Raw genomic sequence first — 23,917 nt, 5'->3', positions numbered from 1 at the left:
TCTGGGGAATGGGCGTTGGAAAAGAGGGAGCTCATAAAATGGCGTTCTGAACATTGATTGGACAAACGCGTCTTAAAACAGCAACTGGAAAGAAGTTGCAAAATTGTGTAGCTGCTATTGGACAGTATATTTCCTCCAGGTGCAGAGAGCACGCCGCGGATTGGTTATAAAATATTGTCGCTGTGCATGAAGAAAGAATGCCATCAATTGGCCGAGACTTTGTCGTTGATAATTGGCCAAAAACTATTATTACGACTCTTTGCATTGGACAATCTAAATAGTGTAATTTCTGATTTGCTCATTTTGCTTCCTTGCTGTTTAATTATTGGTCAAAGAAGCCCATATTCCCGCCCTACGGCTGAGGTTTGAATGATGGTTACAACCAGAGAGGCCTCCAGTAAACCAGGATCCGGTTTTTATTTGTTTTAATATAGGATCTCTTGGTAAAACTGTATGGAATTAGTGGGCAGCTATCAAAATGGCCACTAGAAGAATGTAACTTTAACGGAGAACAATTTTGAAACCCAGAGACTGAATATCGCGAAATGATGAATTTAACAAGGAATCAAAGATAATCTTAAACAGATAATATTTGTTTTCTATTTTCAGCAAATTAACTATCTAATCAGTGACAATGGGGATTCTAAAAATGCGCAGGAGCTTCCTATATGATGGTACCCTGCCCTATAGATAATTTAGTGGTAATTGCATCTACAGTATTTTAGCTTGGCAGCTTTCATTTATCAGATAGGCTAATCTACAGGAGTAGCTGCTACAAAAGATCAAGAGATCCCACCCTTTCCAAGCCGTCTTCCAAACCAATGAAAACGAGCACCTCTCAGGCAGGAAGTTGTAAAAAGACGTCCATACGTGATACTGTCCAAGGTGGAGGGTTTTAGAACCACTGTAGAATTCTATTTTTATTGGTCATCTTTTAGACTCGGTCGTTTACACATTGGTTAATATTGCTATGAGATGAGTTTTATGACCGTGTCCTCCCCTCAATACAATGCAGACCAATAAAAACACAGATATTTCTGAAAATGACCAATAAAAAGCCGGTTTAATAGACGGTTCTAAATTCTTCAGTTGGGCATATAAATAGGGAGAGAACAGCGGTCCGTAAATGATTGACTATTGATTCATTCAATCACAGTTTGATGTATTCCTATCTTGACCAATCATAGAGAGGAAGTGTCAGAAAATGGGATGTGCGTGACAGTTAAGATAGGTAGCGGCGTAAGCGCTCCGTCTCGACCGGGCACCGTGATAGAGGACGTTGGAGTCACTGTAACGGGAGAATTCGCAAATCACTTTTCGTGAAATATAACAATCGCCGGGTGCACTATGTTTTCCCGCGTTGCAAGACCCGCTCTTAACATTACCCGGAGCCTCTCCACCTCCTCGCAGGTAAATTTCCATTAATACAATAAAAGTGTTAACTATCAAGGCTTGCTAGCTATAATTTAGCTGTGCACTATGACAGGCTCACTAGCTGGCTAGCCAAGCTGGCTGCATAAATTGGGTAACGTTACGCGGGTGGATAACTTGGCTCACCGGTATAACCTATTTATCACACGAGATTGGCTAGCTAGCTAACTGACGTTATGATTTGTTGTACTTCAGCTAACACTGAGTAAGTTAAATGTGTGGTTTCTCAGCTAACGAATTTGGTGAAGTTTATTTTGGTAACGTTTTTATGACGGTAACGTTACTTGCGGTAGGTAGCTAGAGATAAAACGGTAGTGTCATCGGTCTTATATCTGAGGCCTACAGGTTACAGATAAAGTGTTGTCATCCCAGTTAACGCAGATTGACAGCGTTAGTTATAACGCAGTCAGGACTGATTGGAATACTGGTAGTCAGATATCCAGCAAGGTTGGTAGCTCGCTAGCCAGATCAAAGTTGCGGTCAGCCAACAGCCGAAAACGTTGACGTGAATTTATGTAATTCGGCTTGCTAACGTTAACGCTGTAGCCAGAAATACTGCTGTTGTACCCTTTTGACCCACACGGCCTGTCCTGAGCACTTTGCGATGTAATGATTAAATCTTTTAGTTAACGTCAGTTGCTAGGTACTAATGGGCATGTTAAGTACTAATACATAATGGATAGACTAGCTACTGTTTTAGTTAGCTGTAGCTAGCAAATCCAGCTGTTGGGATTTTCGGTGCAGTGGGGTTTAGCTGGTTTTAAATTGAAACGTTAAAGCAATTTAAATGCGCCTTTTTAATCCACATATTTAATGTCACCAGGCAAGACTAAAGAGATGGACTAAATAACATTAGCTAAATGTTTTTTGGGCTAACGTTAGCATGCTATTCCACGTGTATGAAGTTACTGGTAAGATGGCTGGCTAAGGTAGACTAGCCATTTAGCTAACGTACCCTGCTGGTTATCGTTACCTAGTCATGTTCACCCAGTATCCGACATAGTTAACTCCGTTCCAGCTAACTACCAAGCTAGACTCTAACGCTACTGTAAATTGCCCATCTGCTAGCTAGCTAACGTTATCCGATAAAGCTGCCGCGATGACCAAACCTTTCAGACAGCGTAAGCTACCCCAGGTTGGCTAGCTCAGCCCGTGGTTAACTTTAGCTAGTTAGCGAGCTGTTGCATTGCTTGAATAGATGCTTGTGTATTGCTTGTGGTAAACCCCCAGAGGGGCCTGCTTCTGGGTACTGTATACGTATGAGGTATGCCCCGCCAAACAGTGATTTGGCGGATGGCAGGTCGTGGCAGAATGCAGTACAAAGAGGGCGAAAAGTGAAACCGCTCTAGGTATCTGACCCAAGTCTCGAGTTGAACTGCTTGTACCTCTTGGACTGGAATTGCGGTGTATTATGTAATGATTGAAAAATGGCCGATGTGCGTCGACGGCCTGACAAAATGTTTTCTGGTCCGTTTTATTATATCTCCTAGCCTATAATAGTAGTGCTTTAACCTCTGTCCGCTACGCTATCTAGCTAGCTAATGCATTGCAAGGTGTTCCACTGACCTTGACAAACTATGCATTACTTGTATTGCTCACAGTTCACTGAGACGGGGCTCAGAGAGGACAGGATTTTCAGGAAGTAGTCTAATTAGTTTTTAAAGCTTAGACTGCTGAACGGACTGTCTTGGAAGACTTTTTGTATAGTTAATGACTTAATGAATTTCCAGCATACTATAGAGGCCCACGGTGAATGGTCCAATTGAAGGCCTTTTAAATCCCTTCTTAGCTCAAGATGTGGGGGCATTTAAATCTCCGCTTGCTGGCATATCCTCAGCCACCATTTGTTACAAGGCCTGATCCAAAAATATTATACTTGTGGGTTGTGACCTTTTCTCCATCTTTATATGGTGTTTATGCTGGTAGTAGTTTGGGTTCTCACAAATTGTTGGATTGTAGCCAAATTTATTGTCACCTTATGCACTTTGAAATGACTGGTAAAATAAGATTGGGCAAGATGGAGCAAGAACATTTTTACATATGGAAAACAATTGTGATTCTCTGATCAGTAAGATATTCCATGCCTTTACATAAATTGGCTGCTGTGTTTTTCCCATATTGGTGTTAATACATCTCACATGACACCTGTGACCTTTGTGTAAGTATGTGTAAAGTAATCTGTATATTGAAGGTCTAACTCGTGCCTCTAACATCTAAGACAGGCATATCCAGTATCCAGACATATCCATTGTTATACCCTTTTGATGGTGAAAGGATTTAGAAGTTGTCTGGAGTGACATAAGGCACATTGGGATTACATTCAAATGGGATGACAGGTTTCCATCTGCCAAGTGAAAAGATTTAGATATATTTTTTGAGGCCTTTAAGATTATTTTGTTCTGGGTTCCAAATTTTGTTGCCTGTTGACCTGTACTGACGGTTCCTTTTGGGTGTATGTAGACAGAAGTTGACCTGAGCGTCTTATCGTCCCTCAGAACAATGCCAAGGTGGCAGTGCTGGGTGCTGCCGGGGGCATCGGCCAGCCCCTGTCCCTCCTGCTGAAGAACAGCCCCCTGGTGAGCCAGCTCTCCCTCTACGATATTGCACACACCCCTGGAGTGGCCGCTGACCTCAGCCACATTGAGACCAGGGCCCAAGTCACCGGTAAGATGCCTCTTGGACTTATCCGTATCCCTTATCCCATGATTGTTGCTGTTTCTGTTGTCGTCACTGGCTGTAGTAGTAGCTTAGCCAATGCCCTTACATAATTTGTGCAAGTCACCCAGGATGTTGTTTTACACAATTATGACTATTAGCTGTTGCGCCACACTGCTAGCGTTATCTCTTTGTAATGTTAGTCCATTGCCCTATGTAATTGTCTTCCTCCCATCAGGCCACATTGGCCCAGACCAGCTGGATGCTGCACTGAAAGGTTGTGAAATTGTAGTCATCCCTGCTGGTGTCCCCAGGAAACCCGGTGGGTAGACTTTATTATACACTTGTAAAACACTATTTGCTGGCAAGGTCTAATACTTCTACAGCTAACTTTTTAGTCAGAGACAGACTCTGCTTTCTCTGTGGGAATGTAGTTTCTTTGGATGAAAAATGGGAGAATAATGTGCACTTGCCATAAATGGAATTTAGCTCACAGGGGTTTGCTTCCATTGCATGTCAAGGGAACCAATTATGTAAGTTCCAGGAGTAACTGGTCAGAAAAAAGTGTAATTTAATTACCATCCACCCCAAACATTCTTTCCCTGTCGCCATGATGTTTCATTGCCTTTCCTTGTACAAGTGGAACAATCATTTACTTCACTACACAGTTTAATGGTAACCATTTCTGAACAGTTTTTTGCCCAGTGGATGTTCTGCTGTGTGCAGGCAGGGTTTGTATTGCTTTTCAAATATAGCCACAGTAATTGGTTACTTTGAACATAACTGTGTAACACTATAGTAGACTCAGTGTGGCTTGAATTGGCAGTACACCCAAATGGCAGTACACCCAAATGAATAAATGTAAATGTAAATGTAAAATGTTGCCTGTCAGAGGTTGAAGATGTCCTGAAATGCTAACCTGTATATTTTAGGCATGACTCGCGATGACCTCTTCAACACCAATGCCACCATCGTGGCCACCCTGGCCGACGCCTGTGCCCGTAACTGCCCGGAGGCCATGATCTGCGTCATCGCCAACCCTGTGAGTGTTAGCTGCTGCATGCTGTGTCCACACTCTGTCCTTCAAGTGTCCCGTTGCCTTTGTCAGAGGCAGTGTCCTGTAATGGTTGCCTGGATTTGGGAGGACTGGCATCGAGTTTCAGGTGTCAGTGCTCACAGACGCGCATGCCTGCGACATTCTCCTGCAAAAGTGCGTCTCGCTTTCATGTTGCGTCTCTGGCACATTGGTATTCCAAGGAGACTGTGTGAAATTGTGTGCATTTTTTCTGAGATAACTGTGCTGTATGTTTGTATGTTACTGTGCACCTCCCAAAATTGCTACTAAGGTCCAATAATTGTTTGGTATTGAAGGCTAGATTACTATCTGTAACAGCACAGATGAAGGACTGTCACAACCCGATACCCATGTTAGGTGTGTTATATTTGTTAAAGGACCATTCAGGTTTAAAATAAGTTGTCTTTTTACTCTCCTAGGTGAACTCCACTATTCCCATCACATCAGAGGTCTTGAAGAAGCATGGTGTGTACAACCCCAACAGAGTGTTTGGAGTCACAACATTGGACATTGTCAGAGCGAATGCCTTTGTTGCTGAACTGAAAGTAAGCACAGCTAATGTATACATAGCAATGCTGACACGATACACATCACTTAAAATTGCCTTTGCCATTACTGGGAAGTCCTGCAAGTCAAGCGTTAACTACATTTTCCTGAGAGAGTGTCTTTTAATGAATAATAATGTTGGGATAATGGAGGAAAAATTGGTAGTCTAACAAGTTAGACTAGGACATTTTTTATGTTTTCAAGAATAAGTTTGGTTATTTTTTTCCCCCGTCACTATTTCGAGAGTCCAGCAGTGTTTAGAGTGATTGCAAAACTAGATGGCTTACTGTGAGTGGTTGTTTTCCAGGGTCTGGACCCTGCAAGGGTCAATGTGCCAGTGGTTGGAGGTCACGCAGGAAAGACCATTATTCCCCTCATTTCACAGGTGAGACCAAGAACTTCTCATCTGTATAGTTCACCACATAATCATTTGAGTATCGTGACTGAGTCTACACTGGATCATGCGTGGATTTGACTGCAAAGGTATCCTAGTATGTAGTCCCATCCCGTCCCCCGTCCCCCGTCCCCCTTGGCTTGTTTGGTCTACTGAATGCTTCAGTCAGAGCAAATCTAATGCATGGTAGTTATGCGCTTTCTAAAAGCTTGACCAGACCATGCTCTGCCGAGCCACAGTTCATGGCAATGCTTTCCTGTGAATGTAGTTTTAATGTAGTTAGGCCAAAAAAAGCAAACGCAGGATACTAGAGATGATGTTCTGGAAGACTGCCCTTTGTCAGACAACATGAGGAGTTGTTTTAAACATGTGCAGACGTCCATCCACCAGAGAAAGTTCCAAATCGCCCCCCTTTGCTGTTTGTTCTTCCATTCACCAGCAGATGGCACAATCCGGTGAGAGGTGCCTTGTGGAAAATTAAACTAATATTCAGAACTGCCTGCTTATCAGAGAAGAGGAACTCCTGCCACAAAATTTTGCCTGCATCGAAAATTGTGTTGACATTAGCCTGCTAGTCGTGGAAGGACGCGGTTAGGCTCTTGATGAGCACCATACTGATGCTTTTCTGTGTTATCTTCCATATTTATACCATATTTGACGTTGGACAGGTGAAATGGCCACATCTTCCATATCAAATTGCCTCTCTCACTGACGTGGTTCAGTGCTTGTGGAACCGTTGATCAATGGCATGATTATGAGTAAACTGACACCAGAACATATATAATATTCACAACCTGAACACTTTTCAGAAAATGCATGCATAAACTGTTCTGGTGCTCCGTGTAGGTGTTCCAGCTGAATGTAATCATTTCTAGAATTTTTACAATTATATTAAATGGTACCATTCAGTGCGCATGCTGGATAAGCAGATGCTTCAGCATACACACACAGACACACACTGGATATGTAAGACCTCCCCACATGTGCAAAACTAATGTCCTCAGAGTATGCTGGGAGACCACATTTGTAAATTGTGGCCAGTCGAATGGCTTTATTAGAAATTGTCTCCATTTACAATGAAATGCTTATTCTGAGGAGATAAAATGGAATGTAATCCATCCTTGACTTTGCATCAGTTATCCTCTCTGTATGATGGCCCAGAACCACTCCTGAATACTTGATAAACTCAGAATAAATGACATTGAATTGGGTGTCTGTAAGGGGGATTCTGAGTGTGATTGAATGTGGTCTGAAGTGACTCTGAAGGCTGTTTGAGTTCTCCCACTACTCTCCCCTTTTTTATGCCTTAGAATGTGTCCTAGCAGCCTTGAAACGAGTCTCTTGAGGAGGCATGAGTTTAGTCTAACAGTCCCGCGCTCACAGTCGCCTTCAGATTTGCTCAGATAGCGATAGGTGACTAGATGATAGAAGGTTATATACGACTTGGGTTGCGTTCTGTAACCAACTGCTTATTTCCCTGCAGTGCACACCCAAAGTGGAGTTCCCAGAGGACACGCTCACTGCTTTGACTGGCCGCATCCAGGAGGCTGGTACGGAGGTCGTGAAGGCCAAGGCTGGAGCAGGTGGGTCTGGCGGGGCCAGCGGAGGACTGAAAATGAGCCAGTTAACAATGACCAGTTGGTCAGGAAAATCTTTCTTTGGTGGACTGCATTTGTTGCTGTTTGTACCAGCTGCATAGAGGCTGTTCTTAATCTGCTTGTCTGCGTTTCAGGTTCTGCCACCCTCTCCATGGCCTACGCAGGGGCCAGGTTCACATTCTCCCTGCTGGATGCCATGAACGGCAAGGAGGGCGTTGTTGAATGTTCGTACGTTCGCTCAGAAGAAACGGAATGCAAATACTTCTCCACTCCACTCCTCCTTGGGGTAGGTACTGCACCAGATGTGGAGGTCAGGCCACAAACCACAGGGTGCTAGGGAGCGTATCAGTAATCGGTGTGCGTTGATCTGCTACGTTGTGTTTGAATTCTGAAGTACTGATAAGATGGATGTTGATAGGATTAAAGTACTGCCTGTTCTGTGTAGGTTTTTGCTTTAGATTGAAAGAGATGCGTACATTTTGCCAGATCAGTTCACAGCTATCTTGGCCCTTAGCTGTAATTCAATATTAATGCTTTGTTTTTTTCCCCACCCCAGAAAAATGGAATTGAGAAGAATCTGGGCCTTGGAAAGCTCTCTGCCTTTGAGGAGAAGCTTGTGGCTGATGCTCTGGGAGAACTGAAGGGCTCCATCAAGAAGGGGGAGGACTTTGTTCAGAACATGAAATGAACGGGTGGAGGGGGCTGCTGAACCTTTCGTTATTTATGTCGTAAAGTTAATTTGGCACCAAGCTCTCCCAGAACTCAAGTCTAAATCATGACATCTGACAGCACTGCAGCTATTTGTTACAGTCCGGAAATGTAAATTATATCTCAAATAAACAACCTATGTTTTACCACCTTGTTCAGAACCAATTTAAATTGCAGCAGTAATCTTTTCAGTGTGTGAGAGAACTGACTGGTACGCACTTTGCAGGTCCTCCTATTATTACTGTACTGTTAGAGTTCACAGGCTTGTTCACTTATGGCTCTGGTTAGATTAGGAATCGCTTGGCAGGGCACAGGCTTGATAGTTAGGAACGTGAAGAGGACCTGCCGCCAGGATAAATGTTTTGGGACAATGAAGGTCAGTTTTGGGGTGAAGGTCGTTACTGCTCCAAGGTGGGTTTGGGATGGGGGAAGAGCTAACAATTGGCATTTTCGTTCCTGTGCTCAGAACTGTATTACATTTCATACTGCATTGTGATTCTGTGGTATCAACATCAGTAAACTGACTTGGGCTCAGTGGGTGTCTGTTAATCTGTTCTGTAATGTGCATGTTGTGGAGCAGGAATGCAGTGTCCTTCCTATTATGGTCTGTTCACTGACATTCACACTGCAGCCATGAACGAATTCCTTAGTCTGCTCAAAGTGTGTATGCACGCGAGTGAATGCGGTGATTGCATGTTTATGCCGACTATGAGTGGTCGCCTACCATACAAAAGAGTAGAAATGACCATCTTGGGGGAAAAAAGGGGGGGGGGGTTACAGATCACAGCAGGTAGCACGTCTGTGTTTCAATTAATGTATTTCAAGTCTTTCACTTTGGGCTTTCAGACAACGAATATTCCAGTGATTTGGTCTCAAAATACAGCACTGTGAAATGTATTATCTTAACCTAAATCATCGCGGTGATGGTTCAATGGACCAGATTACATTTGTTTGATTACATATTACCATTGTGCGGAGGTCATGAATGAAAAGGCACGGGTATGAAATGGTTAAACGGAATGTTTGGACCAAGCCAGCTATCTTGTAACCAAGGAGAGCACTGCTGAACAGCACTACAAAACAAAATCTCGCTATAAACTTGAAAGAGGATTTTCGTGTGCTCCACAAAGCAACTTGTTGGTGCTTTGGAATACTGGCTTTTTAATAATGTAGCATTTTGTTTGATAACTTTGCTCTAAAGTATTATATTTTGGTATTCTTGTAGATTTGCACTGATTATAAGATATTTTAGAAGTGTTTCTAAACGGATGTGTGCGGTAAGTTACACTTTATGAGTCGTCGCATTTGTGCAAGGCGTAAAGGTACGATATGGAGCCAGATAAATGCTGTACTGTAGCTAACCATAATTTTGATTTCTTAAGGTTAAAATCTGGATACATTACGGAAAATTACCACATCCACTTCGTCTTTTGAACAATACAACATGCGTGTGTTAAGCGAGATGTATATTTAAATATTTTGCGTTTACTCTTTATTTGCGGAGCTGTTGTAGCAATAAAGTTAAAATACAGCCAGCAAGTTAATTTGCTGATTATAATTTGAACGGTGCACTGTGCTTTAAGCCACAATGTCCAGTATCGAACAAGCAACCACCCGCAGCATCAAGCCTTTCAAGTCCAGCGAGGAGTATTTGTATGCGATGAAAGAAGATTTAGCCGAGTGGCTGAAGGACCTGTACAGCATTGATATCGCGGTGAACAACTTTCTGGAGATCCTCGAAACAGGGTCCATCCTGTGCTACCACGCCAATAATGTAACACGTGTAGCAGGGGAGTTCCTCCAGGAGTACGGCGAACAGGCGCGGAGGATACACATGCCCACATCTGGAGTGACGTTCGTCAATTCTGCACAGCCCGCCACCTTCCTGGCTCGGGACAACATCTCAAATTTTATAAACTGGTGTCGGAAACAGATGAATATTAAAGGTGAGTGGTAAGGAATTTAATCAATTGTAAAATGTCCTCATATTCACACCAGGGCTCATAAAAGATGTTAGTTTAAGCGACTAATTAACAAGCTAGCTGTATCAGAAACCGGCCAGGGAGTAAGTTAGTTTGTTTGAACGTAATTATCCAATTTACAAATAGCTTTATTCTTGTGGTAATAAAATCTATCAATCAGTGTTATCGTTTTTGTCATCGCTTATTCCACCTTTCTGCTTGACGGTTGAAGCCAGGCGAGGCGTTACTGTGTTGGGCCAGAAGGGGGCAGTTTTCACTCTTGATCGTTGATATAATGCCCCAGTGTCCTGACTGGGCCACTGTCTTGAAGGAGATGCTGCTGCCTTTCATATCACAGGTCACTCAGCTCCCAATTCATTGTGGTCATCAAAGAGCTCTGTGCACCTATTTGCCAAATTCCCAGCATTAATTTGATTAACCCACACCCCCTGCTGTAAATCACCTTGCAGAGACACATTGCACACAATTAGTCATCCACCCCTAAGAGGGTCAGTTATATCCTGATTGCTTTCACACAGGGAAGGCATCCACTTGCCTGTATCATGATTCTTACCCCCTTTGACCAAGGAGGATGATAATGGGTATTTGTAAAATGCAGTACAGTTAATACATTTTCCATAGTAATTCTGTGAAATGAAAATGGATAAACCATGCATTTATGCAACCATGTTTTTTTTCCAAGGGAAGTATTTGTCTTCCCTTTTCATTTTGGACAGATAAAATCAAATTTTGAGAAAATCTCAAAAGTGGGAGGTGGAAAACTCTTACAGTATGATGTCATCCTGCATTTCCCACACAACTGAGTCAGACTGCATTCATATGCTGACAAAAAAGGTCTTTGTAACCAGTTGCTCTTGAGTCACAGCATTATTGTGAAAAACAAGAGGACCTCAGCTATTTTCAGCAACAGTTTATTGGTTTTCTTGACTGCAGATAAAGTCAAGTGTTTTCAGATTGGTGTAATCTTTATACACACATGCATACATAATTATATGTATGTATTTTATTTTATTAAAGTACACCTTTTAATACCAAAGTAAAACAGTCACTTCACAGTAGTTACATTGTTTACTCAAATAATAATATAAATACATTCTCTGCATTTGTGGTAGGTTGCATATAATGCATTATGTTTTAAAATATTCCATATGTGGATGTGGCACTTATGATTTAAAAATCATTTTACATATTCTTTGAAGCCAAAACTGGTTATTTGCGTGTTCATTTGTTTCAAGGTGGGAACTTGCATTTAGTTGTTTTACCACTAGGTGATGTTGTTGGCCCAATATATCTGTGGTTTTACAGGCAGCAGCATTGAAAAATATTTGTATTCCTCAGTATGTACCCTAAGAAAAACTGACCGAGCAGAAGTGGTTCACAGGAAAGATACAGATTTTTTGTTGTATTGATTACCACTGACTGCCCAAAGTTTAACTTTTCATCAGTTTCATGTTTGAGCCTGGGTGCAGTTCAACATTAGAAACCACTTTGAAAACTATGTCTATCCCCAAAGAAATGTAAGTATTAGGTGAAGACTTCATGTTTAGACCTCAGACCCATCTGTTACCCTTCCGCCTGCCCGGGAAATCTCCCCCTGCAGATGTTCTGATGTTCGAGACAGATGACCTCGTTCTGCGCAAAAACGAGAAGCACTTTGTGCTGTGCCTGCTGGAGGTGGCACGGAGGGCCTCCCGCTTCGGCATGGCGGCGCCCGTCCTGATCCAGCTGGAGCACGAGATCGAGGAGGAGATCCGGGAGGAGCTGGATCTGCCTCAGGAGGAGACGCCGCTGCCCAGGCCCCAGCGCAGGATGTCCGATTTCAAGAACCTGGATGAGATGGTGAGCACCGTATCCCACAGTGCTACTGTGCGTATGGGTCCACTGCTGAAGGACGGAAAGGTTCCGGTTTATCACTGAAATAGGTGTCTCTTGTGCTGTGGCAAAGTTGGAAAAACACTGCATTAGCAGTGAAAACTTAACAGCAATGTCAACAGAAGTTATCACTGTGGATTCCAAAACGTCTTCAGCATGAAATTACTTTTGTAAGTGGTTTTCTTGTTTAAGTGCTGGCTAAAGTAGATCTAAACTAAACGAGGCATGCCACAGAGATACCTTCTTCAGTTTCATCATTGCCGTGCATTGAATCATAGTCTATCTCCAGGGCCTCTGTTGTCAGGGGGATGGATGGTGTGTGTTTGTTGGTTCAGAGGTGTACCGTGGTTGTATAACAAGTGGGGGTAAGTGTGCAGACTCTTTGGCTTGCCAAGATGATTTGTGAGATACCTAGTCATTGATTTATTAAGAGTTTGCTCGGTCAATCCACTGATAGAGGGCAAAGCTGTGCCTCAGTGTCAGTTATGGGAGCGGCAGCGAATGAGCTCTAACTGTGTGCGTACGTGTGTGTGTGTGTGCATGTGTGCGTACGTGTGTGTGTGTGTCTGTGTCAATGGGCGGCAGTGTGACGTAGGGGTGAGGTGCAGCGCTCTCAACAAAAACAGTTAAATACCCAACTGTATAAATGGATAAAACTGTAACCTACGTTAAATTCCTCTGGATAAGAGTGTCTGCTAAATGACAGTAATGTACTCTCTAACGTCTGCATGTATATTCGTTTTCTCGTGTGTGTCCAGGTCCAGCATTTGGTGAGCCGCTGCACCTGCCCGTCTCAGTTTCCCATGGTCAAGGTGTCTGAGGGGAAGTATAGAGTGGGGGACTCCAGCACCCTCATCTTTGTGCGGGTACCGTGCGCCAGCAAGCCCCACTCCCTAAATGTGCTCCCTTCATCATCAATCGCTCTCTTTAACAGCTCTTTTTATTCTCTGCCTGTCACTTTCCAGTGTCTCTGCAATCCATCATGGGCATAGTCATATATTTCCAATACTTTCAAGCACTCAGTCAACAAAAAAACCTGATTTTGTTTAAAGCAGAAATAGGGATCAGCTTTGTGCCCACTGTAATGTGCAGGTTTTGCAGCCAGTCATTTTTCATGCTTTGACACACTTCCTTTGTCATCTCTGTTCAAGTGGGTGGCTTGTTTATGAATCATTTAAAAATGTGTGTGTGTGTGTGTGTGTGTGTGTCTCTTAATGTGTGTGTGTGTGTGTGTGTGTGTGTTTGTCCCTCTTAATGTGTGTGTGTGTGAGTGTTTGTCTCTCTTTATATGTGTGTGTGTGTGTGTGTGTTTGTCTCTCTTTATGTGTGCAGATCCTGCGGAATCATGTGATGGTGCGGGTGGGAGGCGGCTGGGACACACTGGAGCATTACCTGGACAAACATGACCCCTGCCGCTGCACCTCCCTCGGTGAGCGCCACACCGCTCATGCTCACCTGCGCACAATGTCATTACTGCACCAATCACCTTCAATCGGTCAATCAGCCAATCAGCCACTTTATTGTACTTTCTGTTCAGAATATGCAGTGTTCTTTCAACAAACGCCCACAGCAGAATGGGAAACACATCTCCTATCAGTCTAGGCCACAGTGTTCCTAGGAAACATCATCAATCAAAAAGTATTTGATTAAAATGAGTATGGCATCCACAGGGTTTGCTTGTAAATAAGAAAAATAACCTCTGATGTGATTCTCATTTACTGTGGAAATTGATGTTTTTCATTTGGATCTATGCTCTGTGGGCTCAGATCATCTTTTTTAATTTTCCGTGTGAGTCATTAGATGGCAGTCTTTGCCCATGCCTGCTGCACAGGATTTATCCCTAAAATAAACCAGTGTAAACATCTCATTAATAGGTCGGTTACCCACATCCACATCATAAAATAGGTTATCATGACTCCCCCTCTCATACAAAAACAAAAAAGGATGTGGAAATAGTGGGGTCAGTACGTACCCTAGTCATTCACTGTATTTAATTTCTATATATATAGAATATGCATTGTGAACCACAGTTTCATTTGTGTCAAACTATGACCACATTTACCCAAAACGTCTGATGGGAAACTGAGAATGTTGTGTGAATTCAGTACTTTTAGTATATAAAATAACACTATTCAATGTTTACAGTTTATATCAATTCAGATTATTTGAGTTATAATTTGAGTTCCCAGTTGTAAGCAGTTACAAATTAGAGTTATAAATAGATAGATTTAGAAATAGAAATAGATTTTTTTCCTGTTGGGAGAGAAAGCAGGATAGAGCCCCCTGTTTCCCACAGCTTGAGATGGAACTGCCAGGACAGAATCCTGGACTTCCTGTTCTGAGTCAGACAGCTTGTGACATCAGAGCCCTGAAAGCGCGCCACAGTCTGTGATGTCACAAAGCGCTGGCTGCCTGCTTAATGAAGGAATGTGAGTAATCCAGTGACAAAGTGGCAGTGGCGGGGGGCAGTGACACTGACGTTCAAGAGCAGGAAGTTTCCTCAAAGCCGTTTCCTCAACCCATGCTTTGTGCTTTTAAAAATGGCTTGTGTTTACACGCAGTCATTTGGCTGATGCCATTAATCCGGAGTGACTTATAAAGGAAGGAGCATGAGTGTATATAATACAACAACAGTACGCCAACAACAGTACATACAGAAAACGTCAGACCAATTTTGAACAAACGTGTCAATGCGTCACTCTGTGCTACAATAGCTAGTTCTGTACTGAAAATACTGGCTAAATTAAGCGTCACAGTCATCAGCAGTTTCAGTAACATAACTCAAGTGCCAATGTATAAATCAGTACTGTAATACCTCTAAAGTGTTATACAGACAGCAAGGCTGAAGTGCTACAACAATTAGTTAGGTGCTTTTGAATCATTCAGCAGTGTGCAAATTTCATTTGGTTTAATGACAGGCTCAGGACCGTTAAAGGATTACAGCAGCTGTGTTGCACATAGACTTTTTAAAGGTACTGTGAATGTCTGCATTTTAAAGTGGTAATTTGGAAATGGTGCATTAAAGAGGCCACAGAGTTTAGACAGCTTTCCTTCTAAAAAAAACCACAGGAGTGATCATATCATCCAATTTACATGGTGTATGCTGTATTGCATGGTGTTGCAATATTATTGTGTGCTCTGCTTGCACAATCTCCTCTGAATTAGATGTTGGGGAATGCCTTGGGTAGTGCTTTGGTACACATTGTGCTTCACTGTTGCCAACGGGGAAAGAGGATCGTTAAAATGCAACAACAAGAACAGCAGGAACAACAAACGCATGAATAATTGGTTTAGCAAATCACATTCCAGTGACTGTGCTCCGAATCCTAAAAGGCAGTAACGAACCAAAGAGCCGCCATTGCACCATCACCGCAACACTGTCATTTACCGAAACACATTGTTTCAGCCCACAAGCCATCTAAGCTGGCCGGCCCCCAGCGTCCAGCCACCCCCGTGCACGAAATCAAGACCCGCCTGACGGTGCGCCAAGACGGCCAGGGCGGAGCACCTTCCACGCTGGTGCTGGGACGCACCCAGGCCCCCCTGGCCCCCGTCCACTGGACCCCCTCCGCCCCGTCAAAAGGGCTGAAACCTGTCAGCAATCCGCCACCCCGCGCCTCTTCCTCTCCAGACCCAGGCCCCCGAACTGCCCGAGAGCTCCGGCCGCCCACTCCCATCCGGTAAGTATCCGACAATGTTGTCACGGGGAGCGAACAAGCTCCATTCTTCGAAAGTGAGGAGTCATCTTGCGGCCAAGCATCACATGAATTACCAGGCACAGGTCAGGACTAGGGCGCTCTGTCTAAGTGGCTTGGCTGCCAGGACCCAGGCCATGCTTGTGGCTGCCATTGGTGGACCACACCACTAGCTAATTCACCAACATGACCAAAGGGCTGGGGTGTTTGTCACAGAAAAAACAGCATTATTCACGGCCTCAGCAGCATGCGGCCTCGCTCAAGTCAAGAGAAGCTTACATAATGCTGCACTCTTTATTCCGTGGATCCATTAGATTTGCATAAAACGTTAGGTTTAAGTGGCAAGCAGATGCTGCAGACAGCTGAACTTGGCCTCCACACAGATACACTCGGGGAGCACTCTGCCGCACTCCATATCCGACTGAGAGCTGCCCGGCAAACCATTAGCGGCTTGGAACTGTGATGGACAAGCCCGTTTGCGCTGAAGGGTTTAATAAGGCAAACAGTGCCATACTGAACACAGAGAATGTCAACACAAACGTATTGTAGCGTTGAGTGGAATAATTCGGCCGAAAACATATTCCCAGCCGTTGATTTTGGCAGCTTGGTTGTTTTCATTTGCTTGCAATCCATTTGTTGCTGTCTGAACGCATGTATTTTACTGATATACAGTGCCCTTTGTATTTATCCTTACCCCCAACTAAATAGGAACCAAAAACATGCTGTAAATTGTACATACTGGAAGATATTCTCTTCTAAAAAATGTTATAAAAATGTTATACTTTAATTGTGATGCTATTGCACAAAGCAAATTCAGATTGTACACAATTCCAGAAAACAGAAGGGTCACATTTATTCACATCCCTGTAATTAGCATTTTGTAAATCCTTTTCTGGCATGGATTACAATGACAAGATGCCTCCTGCTGTGTTTTATGAGGTTTTGGCACTTCTTTTTTACATTCTTCATCCTTCATCCATTCTTCATTTTTTACATTCCTCTTTTATTTGATTTTTTTTTTTTTGCTTAATTCTTTCATAATAGCCAATTGTATTACTTATTAATTAGTGAACAGTTATGCACAACATGCTGTTTTGTTAAAATGCAGTTTGTACTAGCACTTTGGAAGTCACTCCGGATAAGAGTGTCTGCTAAATGATTAAATTTAAATGTACTTAATCTTATCTCACCACAGAAGCCTCTGCAGTTATGCAGGAGCACAGGTCAAGGCAAATCCTGGCAGCAAGGACGTGTGTCCTTTTCCTGGCGGGGTTACCGCTGGACCAGCCTTAAATTTTCTTAATTATGGGCATGACAGTGGAAAATCATAGATTCAAATTTTTTGTGAATTCTTTGTGAATGACCATCCCTAGTGGCTAGTGACCAATTACATTCAGTCTTCTGAGATCTCTCTGACCGAAACTATGATAATGCATGTTGCTGATGAATCTCCTCTGTGAGCTACTGCCTTTTTTACCACAGGAAAACAGGAAGCCTTGGGTTGCCTCTATTTACAGCTCAGAAGCTTCTGTTACACTTCCAATAAGCAGAATGATGGTGCAGATGTGTCTGAGGTTTAGTTTTAAAGATTACTCTAAACTGAATGATTGTATCCATCATCTTTTCTGGAGTAAAACTCATTTGTAAGCAATTCAAATTTGCTCTGTGCAGTACTGTTAAAATTGAGGTATAACATTTTCTTACATTTTTAAGCAGAAACAAAATGCCCAGTACATACATATATTTTTCCTTTATAGCATGTTTTTGCTTGCTATTAAGTCAGAGGTATGAATAAACATGGAGAGAACTGTATTTTAATCAGTTGTCTAGTGTATTCTTGCTTCATGCTCCTGTGTTTGAAGCTTTCTTCTTTCATCTTCTGTCATTCTTCTGATCATATTCAGTCCTTTCACAGAAAAACTCCAAAATAATATGTAAAAACAGCTTGTGTTTATTTGTCACCAGGCATCATTTACAGCTCATTAGTCCCCTGTTTGAAAGCAGAGTCATCCATTGTCAGGTGTGCAAAGAACGCAGATCCTATCCTGTCATCCCTATGCAAAAATGTTTTCATTTTCTCATTATAAAGTATACTTGTTATGAGCGGATTTATCTGTGTATAAATCATTATCAATATCTCATGTAAATATTCTTTTGTGGTGGCAAAAAACTTATTTTATTGTATTCCTCCCCTCATCTCTCATGACTTTGTTAGATAAATAAAAATACAGAGGAATAATTTGAAGCCACATAAGAACTGTTATCTGTCATCTTTTCCCTTGCGGGTTCAAAGTAGACAACGCATTGCCAAGCTTTGAAGTTTCCAGTCCTCCGGAGCAAGACGTATTATCTGGTTTGACTCGATTATACTTTTCCTCATACTCTTTCGTTGTCCTTGGGAGGAATGGTGTTGATTGACAGCACCTTCCAGCCCTAGGTGTTCTTTTCCGGCACAGTAATTAAACCCATGCACTGTTATTATCTGGGGTTAGATCATCCTACTGAAATAAGGAAAGTAAACACCAAGACCCGTGAAAATATACATTTTTATTTCACCGCAGGTGCAAAATTTCCCCAAGCGGAAAGAGTGAAGTACGGATTTATCAACCGTCAGTCACATGTCACTCATCAGTGCTTTTTCAGGCTTATAAAAATTAGGCACCTGTTGAAGGAACAAGGCTGCCGATTCTTAACTGAGGATAGTTGTGTCAGTTTACAAGATAAAAGAAGGCAATTGTCAGAAGCCAATTACTGACAGATATGGAATGCATTGCCCAATCAGTAAAATACTATCTTCATTGCATCAACTTTAAAGATTATTACTAGGTGACCAGATGAACATACATCTTCATGTACCTACAATGACAATACTGGAAAAGAGAGCATGAAGAGGAAAAAAACACTGCTTAGATGATAGCCGTGGCTTGCACACGTTCTTCTCTGGAGCCATTGTTTTGACTCCTATAGATGGAGCTTTATTTGTAGTGGGGTTTTTGGATACTTTACATCAGGAGTGTCTAATCTTGGACCTGAACAGACAGGTTCATCTTCCAGCTCAGCACTGAAGCACTTCAGTTCCACCAACGACTCCGTTAATTGAGCTGATTTAAACAGTCCTCACCAGTTCTGAAATTTCAGTCCCCAGAAGATAGCTGGAAAATGTGCTGGACCTTGGCATCCAGGTCCATGGGGGTTTTGTAATGCTGAGGCACCTCCAGAATACAGCCTTGGTTTCTGCGCCGTCACCAAGTGGGGAAAGAGCGGCACAGAAGAGCCGGGGCAGTCTCCGCAGCTGAGATCCAGGGCTCTGTGGTGAAGATGTGTTCGCAGCTGACAGCTCGCCCTTCCGTGAATAGTTTCTGAGAGACCCCCATGATTCAGGCGCACGGATCACAGCGCTCTCTGGAAGTCTCCGTCTGAAGGGCTTCAGTTTGATGAGTCTCAGCTTTGATTTGGGGATTCTATTCAGTCATGGCGGCCTGATGCTTGAAATCTTTAAGAGACGGCAGACTGGGGAGCCAGGCAGCCAAATTCAGAGAGGGTTTTTCAGCTCATGCTAGTGCGCGAATACGAGATGATGGCTGGAAGTTAAGCTTCACTGTGGGGTTCTGGTACAGACCCACAGAGCCCCAGTCTGGTGCTTCGCATTGTAAAAATAGCTATGCCTTCCTGCAGTGAAAGCCTGGTGCTATCTGAGAAATCAACTTAATCATTCCCAGTGTTTATTTCATTCCCAGTGTGTAGTGCTCACAAACACTCATGACTGTGTCAGCATTGTTGAGGTTTTCTTACTGTAGTCACAATACATGAGAAAGAAGCTCTGTCTTATTTAAGGGATCACTGCTGTCCCGTCAAGCAATGTGCTGTCATTACTTATCTTGAAAGAAATTCCATTTCATAAGTACAAAAGCAAAACTACTGAAAGACAATTTGGAAAATTCATTATAGCTTTTTTTATTAAGTGAATATTGCAGTGTTATATAATATCTACCGTGTATTGACAATGCAATGTGTTCTGTGTGTTATTTGCGACTTGAAGGTTTTTCAAATATGTAATGGTCCTTGAGCCAAGGACTGGAATGTGAGTGATGGAACATTATTATTTTCTTCATTACTGAAATATAAGCTCCACTGAGTTAGCAATCTCAGTTCTAATTGTTTAGATGGAGATTGCTCACCAGTGTCATTTGCTGATAGGGCTGGAGGGAAAGAATGCATTGTAACCTTTCCTCTCTTGTCTCCATAGCACCAAAGTATTATGTATGAAAGAGGTAAAGGTTACAAAGCCAGACTGTGATTGGCTGCAGCGTTTGTGCACATCTTTTGCCACTGTCCTGTTGTATAACTTCAATAAACTGTAAATGTGCATAAATGATTTTGAAGGCTTGTGCAGGAATTTTCATGCCTGTTTCGTCAGAGAAAAACTTTTTGAATAAACTTCTTTTATTTTGTTCAAAGGAGGTCTTTTTTTTAAAAAAAATCTTTTGTTAGCAGACACAAAGTCTCATTTTGACAGCCAAAAGAAATGTGAGAGATTTACCAGATTGCGTGTTGCACAGTGTCATTGGGAAAGAAAAAGACTTCAGTGTGAAAGACACTGAGAGATTTGCTTGTCTGTGGTGAGCAAATACCAATCACACAGGAGCAAAAATGTGGAGAATTGATTGCTTCAAATACCCAGGTGGGATATTGTAAATCTTGCAGCAAATATTAAATTATTGCTAAAAAGGCTGTCACCATCCATTTGTGTAAAAGTATGCAAGACACAACCCCTGTTACAGTGTTATTTTCTTGTTATCCTTTTTGATCATACTTACTATGTTTTGCATTTCCCATGTTAATTCCACGGGCCTAGCTTCTCTGTAGAGCCATAGTTGTTCTGCTTGTGCAGCTCCTCTGACAGATTCTGTAATGAAATATTTGTGTTTGTATGATTCCAGACAGAGGGAGAGGTCAGCCACACCCACTCGCAGACCACTGGCCTCAGAGAGCAGGGTTGACTCAACCCACACGGCCTCCACCAGGACAGGCAGAGAGGTCACGCGCGCATCACCCTCCCCTCGCCTTGCCAGCAGTCTCCCCCGGCCCATCCAGCCCTCCCCAGCCTCGCAGCCAGAGACCCAGAGACCCAAAACACCACTGGTCTTCCAGAGGAGCCCGGGCCAGCTCTCCCTCCACCCGCAGCCTTCCCCAGACTCCAGGCTAGCCCAGACCTGGACCAAATCCCAGTTTTCCTCCAAGCTGAGGCAGAGTGCTACATCCAGCACAAAGAGCACAGAGTCCCAAAACAGAGCCCCCAGCCCAGTTAACACACAGAGGCAAGGAGGGCCAGTTTCCGCCCGGCCCTTCACGCCATTACGGTGCCGCAGCCCCATCAAGAACGTCCATCCTGGCCCTAGACAAACTGCCGTGCCTGCCCAGCACACTGAAGACAACAGCCCGCCAGAGGCCCTACAATTCATTCGCTCCTTTAGTCCAACAAAGCAGATGAGAGGCAACATATTGGGAGAACCGGAAGTGAGACCCTTTACACCTGTCCGGAGAGGCCAGAGGGCAAGCGGTGCGGTGGACCAGTCAGTCCAAAGGAAACCCTCCCCTGACAGCTCCCAGGAAGCCCCTCTGAGCAGCATTTTAAATGGAGACACCACACAGAAGAGAAAGCAGGGCTGGAGAAGCTCAGCACACAATGCATCAATGTTCCCTGCTAAACAGGGGGACTCCCTCAACACTAGCACAATTTGCGTCAGCGTTATAGCATCTGACAGTCTGGCTACCGATCTGCGGGACTTTCAGGAGCTCAGCAGTGCAGACAGAGAGGAGGATGACAGGGAAGGTGAAAGGGAGTGTCTCTTCCCTCCACCACCCATCAGCCCTGCTCAAGAGGCCAGTCTGTACCAGAGCCTGGAGCACGAGATCCTGTGCAACATGCAGCTCCTCGGCATGGACTCAGGTGATGACAACAGCTCTGAAGACACCCAGGAAATCTACAAGCCGGAGCCTCAGCATCAGCACGAGCACCCTGCTGAAGATTTCTCTCTCTTCTCCACCTCCAAGCCATCTCTTTCTGTCTCGCGGTACACTGCTCAGGGCATGCCCAGATCCGATTCCAGTGATCCCAGTGAAGTCAGCCGTGAGGTAACCACCAAGCCCTCTGAAGGGAAGATGCCACTCGACAAGGTAGATGTGCAAAGCTGGGTGGCTACACTCCCCGGCAGCTCCAGAACCATTCCCCAAGCAAGTCGTGAGGAGGCGGGCTCAGGTCACCTCACAGTGGTGAAACCCAACATGACAAGCTCCTGGTCCTCCCTAGGCTCCAGCGTGGATTCAAAGGAGCCTATAGATGCTGGGAGGCCAGGCTACGCAGAGTATGATACCAGTGCAGGAGCAGCCAAGGCCATTGCGGCTCTTGAGGCCTCCAGCACTGCATCTTCTGCTGCCACCACAGACAGTCCTACCAAACCCAGGACCCCGTCCTTCAAGCAGAAGAGGGCCCTGAAGAAGCCAGAGAGGGTGCCGTCCATCTACAAGCTGAAACTACGGCCCAGGGTCCGACCCCGACGGGACCACAGGCCTGAGAAGAAGCCCTCTAAGATCCCCACCCCGCTGTCCTACAGGAGAGGCCAGCCTGGCCGCGACTCGCGAAGGGCCAAAAGGCCTGGGGGCCGAGTCACTAGCCCTGACCTACGCGATTCACACTGCTCTTCCCCTACCCTCCAACCCGGCCCCACGGCTGCCATACGCCCCTCACAGGGCAGCTGCCTCATGAGGGCTAGGGCCACCACAACAAAATCACTAGAGGAGGGGCTGGGGAACCAAGAGCAGGAATCCTGGGTGTGACTGCCTGCTTACATCACTCTTATGCTTCGCACTTAATAGCGGGGTAATTTGCATCAAAAGTGTCTCAGGGAAATAAGCTCATACCACCAGTACACTCATATTTAGCAGTGGCAGGAAATACTTAACAAGATATTAATGTACTAACATACATGTTAAGCCCCACTCAGAGCTATGTTGCAGAGTTGTCTTGGTTTTTTCAAAAGGAGGTTTATCAAAGGAGAGTGCATGACCCCTAAACCCTTTCATTTATGTTATTCTCAACCCTACATAGCAACTATATGTGAGTTGTCCCTCAGAGTGGGTGTGAGTGGGTGGGGATTGGGGTGCAGCAGTATGAGAGGATGCCCTATCAGGGGGTCTGAGGGGGTACTAATTAAGAGGTACACAAGAGCCTGTGTCATTTTTGAGGGTAATACCGAGTCCAACATGCTGATCATACCCGGGCTATTGCACACTGGGAAACGCGTCACTGCGGGTGATGACAAAAAGAGCATGGCGAGGGGTTAACTGTGCTCTCACTCTATAAACCTCCTCGGTGTGCATGTTCTCCATAATAAAGAGAATTGAATATGACATCTTACAGAGGCGTGAAAAACATTTGAACATGAAGGTATCCATCTGTAATTTTATTTTTTTCTTGGTGTTAAAGAGCAGTGTAAGGTACCCGTCATGTCAGTTTTTGTTTGAGACTGCAGAAAAAAAAAAGCTTGATCCATTTATCACATTTCCAGCCCATTCAACATTACAGCAGTGGGCCCTCTCGAATGCAGCCTTTTAATGGTAAACCTACATCAGGCCCAGCTGGAGAGCGCAGCAGAATAGGAGACTTCAGACCTTATTATCCATCGCAGTTGGGTGTCTCTCAGCTGTCACTGAAGTAAAGGAAGTAAAGGTTCTGTTTCATCAAAGCACAAAAGATAAGTGGGCTGTCTGTGTGTCCTGTGTGGCTGGTTTAAGGGAAGGTGCATGGCTGTATTTCAAACTCCTGTTGGAACAATACAAAGCCATCTAATCCTGTCAAAAACCCAATCAGACTGGTCCTGCCCGAGAGGCAGGTGTTTAACTGTCTAGGGACAAAAGAAAATATCCAGCAATCTAAAAGAGAAATACGGATAGCATTGGTA

The 23,917-nt window shown here is 43.9% G+C and overlaps 2 protein-coding genes across 2 annotated transcripts; both read left to right on the top strand.

The window, feature by feature from the left end:
* The first annotated feature begins 1,231 nt into the window (after nt 1-1,231).
* On the top strand, nt 1,232-8,553 carry mdh2 (malate dehydrogenase 2, NAD (mitochondrial)). The gene is made up of 9 exons (XM_036524214.1): nt 1,232-1,410; nt 3,927-4,095; nt 4,325-4,408; nt 5,019-5,128; nt 5,581-5,706; nt 6,015-6,092; nt 7,585-7,684; nt 7,834-7,985; nt 8,256-8,553. The coding sequence occupies exons 1-9, from the start codon at nt 1,348-1,350 to the stop codon at nt 8,385-8,387; spliced, it is 1,014 nt and encodes a 337-aa protein (XP_036380107.1). The 5' UTR covers nt 1,232-1,347; the 3' UTR covers nt 8,388-8,553.
* Nucleotides 8,554-9,815: 1,262 nt separating this feature from the next.
* On the top strand, nt 9,816-22,946 carry LOC118774138 (GAS2-like protein 2A). The gene is made up of 6 exons (XM_036523296.1): nt 9,816-10,353; nt 11,990-12,228; nt 13,020-13,127; nt 13,594-13,690; nt 15,668-15,941; nt 20,897-22,946. Exons 1-6 carry the CDS (start codon nt 9,996-9,998, stop codon nt 22,791-22,793), a joined length of 2,973 nt encoding a protein of 990 aa, XP_036379189.1. The 5' UTR covers nt 9,816-9,995; the 3' UTR covers nt 22,794-22,946.
* Nucleotides 22,947-23,917: the final 971 nt, after the last annotated feature.

Source organism: Megalops cyprinoides, chromosome 3 (genome assembly GCF_013368585.1).
Source record: "Megalops cyprinoides isolate fMegCyp1 chromosome 3, fMegCyp1.pri, whole genome shotgun sequence".
NCBI lineage: Eukaryota > Metazoa > Chordata > Actinopteri > Elopiformes > Megalopidae > Megalops > Megalops cyprinoides.
The sequence above is the reverse complement of the archived record's forward strand: the minus strand, read 5'-3'. Positions and strand labels throughout refer to the sequence as shown.

Bases quoted from the DNA above. Each gene is read 5' to 3' on its own strand.
- mdh2 (XM_036524214.1), top strand. From the start codon at position 1,348: ATGTTTTCCCGCGTTGCAAGACCCGCTCTTAACATTACCCGGAGCCTC. The intron at 4,409-5,018 runs GTGGGTAGACTT...TGTATATTTTAG, and splicing joins TGGTGTCCCCAGGAAACCCG to GCATGACTCGCGATGACCTC. The intron at 5,707-6,014 runs GTAAGCACAGCT...GTTGTTTTCCAG, and splicing joins CCTTTGTTGCTGAACTGAAA to GGTCTGGACCCTGCAAGGGT.
- LOC118774138 (XM_036523296.1), top strand. From the start codon at position 9,996: ATGTCCAGTATCGAACAAGCAACCACCCGCAGCATCAAGCCTTTCAAG. The intron at 12,229-13,019 runs GTGAGCACCGTA...GTGTGTGTCCAG, and splicing joins TCAAGAACCTGGATGAGATG to GTCCAGCATTTGGTGAGCCG. The intron at 13,128-13,593 runs GTACCGTGCGCC...TTATGTGTGCAG, and splicing joins GCACCCTCATCTTTGTGCGG to ATCCTGCGGAATCATGTGAT.